This window comes from Nannobrachium achirus (genome assembly GCF_963921795.1).
Source record: "Nannobrachium achirus genome assembly, chromosome: 3".
Lineage (NCBI taxonomy): Eukaryota > Metazoa > Chordata > Actinopteri > Myctophiformes > Myctophidae > Nannobrachium > Nannobrachium achirus.
In genome coordinates this window covers 63371236-63377234 of record NC_137812.1, presented here as the reverse complement: position 1 = coordinate 63377234, position 5999 = coordinate 63371236, and the positions used below count along the sequence as shown (strand labels likewise).

At 40.5% G+C, this 5999-nt stretch overlaps 1 protein-coding gene across 1 annotated transcript; it reads left to right on the top strand.

Annotated features, from left to right (window-relative positions):
* Nucleotides 1–3511: 3511 nt before the first annotated feature.
* Nucleotides 3512–5658, top strand: LOC308282383 (G-protein coupled receptor 35-like; the record flags this gene model as incomplete). The annotated part of the gene is made up of 2 exons (XM_080722728.1): nucleotides 3512–3877; nucleotides 5128–5658. 2 exons carry the CDS (start codon nucleotides 3512–3514, stop codon nucleotides 5656–5658), a joined length of 897 nt encoding a protein of 298 aa, XP_080578854.1.
* Nucleotides 5659–5999: the final 341 nt, after the last annotated feature.

Genomic DNA, 5999 nt, shown 5'->3' with positions numbered 1-5999 from the left:
AGATTCTAAAGTATTTATTAAGCATTGTTTAAATTGTATTGATTTGTTTTAAGCTATGTTCTCAAGATTTGTCTTATATCTTCCTAAATAAAAAGATTTTTGATACATTTACTGTTGCTTTTCATCATTGAACCTACAATTGTTACCATAGATAACATTTTAGTTGTTTTCAATATTCAGAATCAATAGATTAGAGGGTATGCATCATATGCCACTCAGGACCAGCACCATGGACAGACTGAGTGGCAAAACATAAAGCATCTCTTCTTCCATTTATCATCTTCTTGTTGTGTCTATCATGGAAGATGGGCTTTGTGCGATAGATTCTCAGTAGCATTTAATCTTGGTCTGGTGGACACAACTGACAGTGCAGTGCAGGAGGACAGACAGCAAAGCAGGTGTCATGGGCTTGAAATTGGGCATGGGGGAGAGCTGTGCCCCTTTGTGACGGGTGCAAAGGAGAGGATAACAACATCTTGCGTTTTAAGAACCATTACGGAGGGTAAAATGTAGCTGCTGTAAAACTGACAAGTAATTGGCTGCTTCAGTATTGTTGCTATATATATATATATATATATATATATATATATATATATATATATATATATATATATATATATATATATATGTGTGTGTGTGTGTGTGTGTGTGTGTGTGTGTGTGTGTGTGTGTGTGTGTGTGTGTGTGTGTGTGTGTGTGTATTCTGTCCTGAACGTGCCTCCTCATTAGGGTAAGCAATAGATTTCCCATTTTGTAAATCCATGTGGAGCATATAAATTAAATGAGAAGAGCATTTATGAGCAATATAATGAATTACAGATTGTGCTTTCACATAAGAGCAAAACAATGACGTGACAACTTTTACAGGCCCCCTCCTTCTCAACACTATAGCATGACAGTCTCAAGACCAACAGGCGATAAGCACATGGGTCAATGTACTGAGGGCTGCTGCACACAAAGACAACTGAGTAATGAAGTAAAAATAAACAGGTCAAATTACATTGGCTATTATCTTCTATTCTAAACAATGTTGTGGGTGTAGTCAACTGTATTTACTAAATACAGTATGTCTCCGGTGTTCTTGGCTTTCATTTATTCTTATTTTGAGGTGTAAAGCATCTGTTTGCTGTGTAAACAAAGTGTATTATTGTGACAATTTATGATTATTAGTATTATTACTATTTAAAGGACAACTTTGTTGTTTTTATTTACAACAAGGGTTCATATTTTAGATTGTAATTAGAGAAAAGAAAAAATTTGCCCATGAAAGATTGCGGTGCATCTTGGGAATGGTCTTATTGTGTCTAAAAAAACAAATTTAGCCACTTGCATGCAAATCATAATCGTTAAAATCACTAAAACGATAGAAAGAAGTAAATGAAAACATTAAACACTGATCTTTTCGTTTCTCTAATGACTATCTAAAATATGAACCCTTGTTGTAAAAAAAAAAAGAAGTTGTCCTTTAATCACGTGGAAACCTTAATCAAAAAGAGTGTGTGCTGTACATGGATACACACTGAATGTAAATTCTGGCCTCATGTGCATTAACCTATGCAGTCTGTTACATAACTAGAAATGTGCAACGGGCAACATGATACTGTATATAGTAACATGTTTGTAATGACTTGGCTAGAAGGTATTCCCTACAGGGCTCTCTGCGAACATTCTGCACATTCTAGGCACATCAGTAACACCTTGCATTGTATTGCTCATTTGTGCCTCGCCATTTGCCTTGCATCACATGTTTACGGCATGGCTTCTAGTTGCATCAGGGAAAATAAAATGTTCTTCTGCAGAGAAGCTGGTGAGTACAGTCAACACGTGCACAGATCTGGGATCTGCATGCAAAATGTATTCTACTCCCTAATCATCATGAATGAGAGAAACGTAAAGCTGACCACAGTTCAGTGGGTCAATGTTTTTAGAACAAGAATATTTACTGGTCGGTAGGCTACTAGAAACGTGCTATGGTAATTTAGGCTTAGACTACTTACATGTGCACTGTGCACATGGGGTGTACACTGCCTGCCTCCTGTGAAGTGATTTATTTTTATTTGTGTTTATTTTCTTTATTTATTAATACCACATTACTGACCAACACGGACAAAAGCAGACAAACCTGCATTGCATTAACTGCATTTTAGCTTTTCAACCTACTCATTCCATGTAGTATTACCTAACCATCCAATCATTGAGGACTAACTAACTTGCATCATTTGTTTTGTAACAACAACCAATCAGGACTGAGGCTAGATTAAATAATGATCATTTCTCATTGTTCCTCAGATTGGCCCAATCCAAAAATGGCATCCAATCTCCAGGGACCAATTTTATAAGACCCTGGCCCCGCTGAAAGGGGCTATTTGGGGACAGATAGAGCCACCACAAGAAGCCTCCACACAGGATTAGAGCAAGGCACAACTCTATTAAGGTAAGAAGACTTGATTTGATGTATGTTTATGTTATGTTGTTCATGAGGATATTTTGTGACCAGCATTATTAGAGGGATATGATCAGGGATCAAATATTATTACTGGTCAAACAAGAATTTAGGCATGTCATGTAATGTGTAATATGTTTTAGTTAAATAAGCATTTTCATTAAAAGGTCAATATATTTGTAAACAGAAAATATGTTTTCAGGTTGAGATAGAGTTCCAATTTTGTCTGAATTTATTTTTGTATGCTCACTTCCAATTTCACTTCTTCATCCTGTATCTTGTACACTCTAAAATACATTATCCTGACCTGATAATGTATTTTCTGTTTACTAAAGTGTTGTTACTGAACACAAGTAATACTCTATACAGGGTTCCAACGGTCATGAAATTCCTGGAAATATTTTGAAATTAGAAAAATATTTTTCCAGTACTGGAAAAGTTTTGGAATTTATCAAGGGTCCTGGAAGGTCCTGGAAAAAATAGCTATGCATTGTCTTTGGTTATTGACAAATTAAACATGGGCCAAATTGTCAAATATTAGAGGCAGAAATTGTAAAAATAGCTGATCTACATGCTCACAACGCCTCACAACGCGAGGCGTTCTGAGCATGTAGATCAGCTATTTTCACAATAGAACCAAGTTATATAAAATTCCTCAACTCTTAGTGTTCGTCAGGGTGCCAGGTCCCCAGTTAAAATATGATTATTTCGGGGGCCACGGACTGAAAAGGTTGAGAACCACTGGCATCCACTACCTGTCTTTGGGCATTGCACATAGGAGTAAGCGACCTGTTATTGAGCTCAATTATTGTTATATAGTCCTGGAAATTGGGTTAAATATTCTGGAAAAGTTTTGGAAATGAATTGGTAAAAATGTGTGGGAACCCTGTCTATAGCAATGATTGCTATCTGAACATAGAGCTATTTAATATTAACCAAAACATATCACTTACACTCCTTTAATAATTGCAGCTAAAAATAGAGAATAAAAGTCAGTTTGTAACTCTCTCGCTCTCTGCTTTTCACTAATGGCATGCATCCTACCACCGTCACCCTCTCAGTCACACCATGTTCAACAACACCACCGTCGACGTCAACTCCACCACCCCTGGAGCACCCAGCGGGCCCCCACCCTGGTACCAGTACGACGTGTGTGCCGTGGCCCCGTACGGCTTCATCTTCTACTTCGGCGTGAAGGTGTTCAACCTGGCGATAGGAACGCCCTGTAACGTCCTGGTCCTGTGGCAGATCCTGTCCAAGAAGAGCGACTCGTCCACCTCGGACATCTTCATCTTCAACCTGGCCGTCCTGGACACCTACTTCTGCCTGATGACGCCCGTGGACATGGTCAACCGGCTGGTGGCGGGGGACTACCGCATCTGGTACCTGCAGAGGTTTGCCTACGGGGTCAAGGATGTGGCACCGCTCTTCCTGGTGAGTTTTTCGTTCTTTTTAACCATAGTACTGAGCCACGGTATTCTTCTGAGGTGAACATTTGGGGAAAATAGCAAATCTAGAAGATTGGCTGTTTGCTGATAAGAGAGAAGATAAGAGTGTAGATGCTGTACAATTAACACATAGTAGCCTATAGCAGGACTTCTCAAACTAGGGTGCCTTGACGCCAAGTCCTGGGAGGGATGCCTCAGAATACTTTGATATTATTTGTAATTTATAAATGTCACTTCAGTTTAACCACTTAGAACCTCTATACTTTGTAAAATAGCAGATCTACAAGCTCACAACACATCACAATGTGACGCGGTGTGAGCTTGTAGATCGTCTATTTTTGGTGAATGTTCCCTCTAGAATAGGGTGGTTAAACGCCAAGTCTAAAAGTTATTTTGTCTGTCCTATTCTCTCCAGTTTTCCTCATGACATACTGTATCTTTGGGGGAAAGATATCTATATTTACGTACCGTTAATATGACATAAGGTGCTATAGTAACAATGTAATTCAGGTGTGCCATGGATCAAAAAGTTATTTACAGGGGTGACCTGAGCCAAAAATGTTTGAGAACCACTGGCCTCTCTTTTTTAACAATATTGTAAAAGGTGAGTTTTTAGTTTTTTCTTGACATAGTATCTTCATAGTATTCTTATAAGGCGGCCATAGCTGAATACTGTAGGTAGAGAGGCCTTATGGGAATCAGAGGGTCCACGGTTCAATTTGTTGAAGTGTCGCTGAGCAAGACTCTTAACCCTCAACTGTTCCTCAGGCAGGCACTGCATTAATAACAAACACTGCTCCTGATACAATGTCATGTACTGTATGTGCAAATGTACCTGTGACAAAAGAAATAGAACCCAAAGGAGAAGGGACCATATATTAACCCAGTGATTTCCAAACGTTTTAACTGAAGACCCAAAAGAGAAATTAGGCGTTTGCCCGGAACCCAAACTAGTGAAAATAACCCCACAATGCATCGCTTCGAACTATTGAATTTCTTCAATCATTGAATTTAGTTTTTAATTCATGAAAGAAATAACTTTTTTGGGACTTTTTTTAAAATATTTTTTAATTATATAAATGTAGGAAACAAAAAACAAAAGGACCCCCCCCCCCCCCTCACTGTTTGGGAAACAGTGTATTAACTCATGCACTCATGGTACAATATCATACCTTTAAGTAATTATCCACCTGCATGTTTTAAGTGTTCTTTTGTGGTTCCCCTTCCCTTCTCTAGATGTGCATGTGTCTGGATCGCTACCTAGCTGTGGTCCACCCGGTGGTGTTCACCGGCATCCGCGACAACAAGATCCGCATTGGCATCTCGGTGGTGGTCTGGGGCCTCATCCTGGCGCACGGCCTCACCAAGTGCACCCTGGGAGTCATGAGCGTCAACGAGGCGTTCACCGTCGTCATCCTCTCCGCCTTCGCCGTCATGGTCTTCTGCAACATCTCCGTCATCTGGGTGCTGCGCCGCTCCGTCATGGGCAAGGAGGAGATGCACCCCGTGAAGAAGAAAGCCTTCAGGATGGTGCTGATCATGCTGGTCATCATCGTGGTCAACTACCTGCCGCCCGTGGCCCTCATGCCCTTCGTGCCCTACTACACCTTCGTGCAGTTCCGCTGCCAGATCAGCATCAGCGTCTTCTCCATCATGGACCTGAGCTGCAGCATCGAGCCCCTGCTCTACATCACCAAGATGGAGCGCCTGAACGGACGCTGCTGCGGGAGAGGCCCGGAGAAGGCGCCTCTCGATGTCAAGGTGTGATGAATAGGAAGGTCCACCCTGACGTAGAAATCCTACTTCATTTATGGACTCCATAGCGGAATTGAAACTCTCAAAGGATCAGCAAAACCTTGACGCAGAAACGATGTTAAAAGATAATAGAAAACATTTTTTTACAGCGCTGTAACAGTCATACAACATACACATACATCCTTCACCAACGACAGACAAGACAAGACTGCCTTGCCCTCCTCCCTCTTACAGTTCATTATTTCATCTGCTAAAACAAAAACATCTATTCCTTCTCTTTCCCTAGCTCATTAAACGCCAAGAACTTATCTCTTTCTCACAGCCATAAAACAAGGAGGCACTGACTGGCTGCC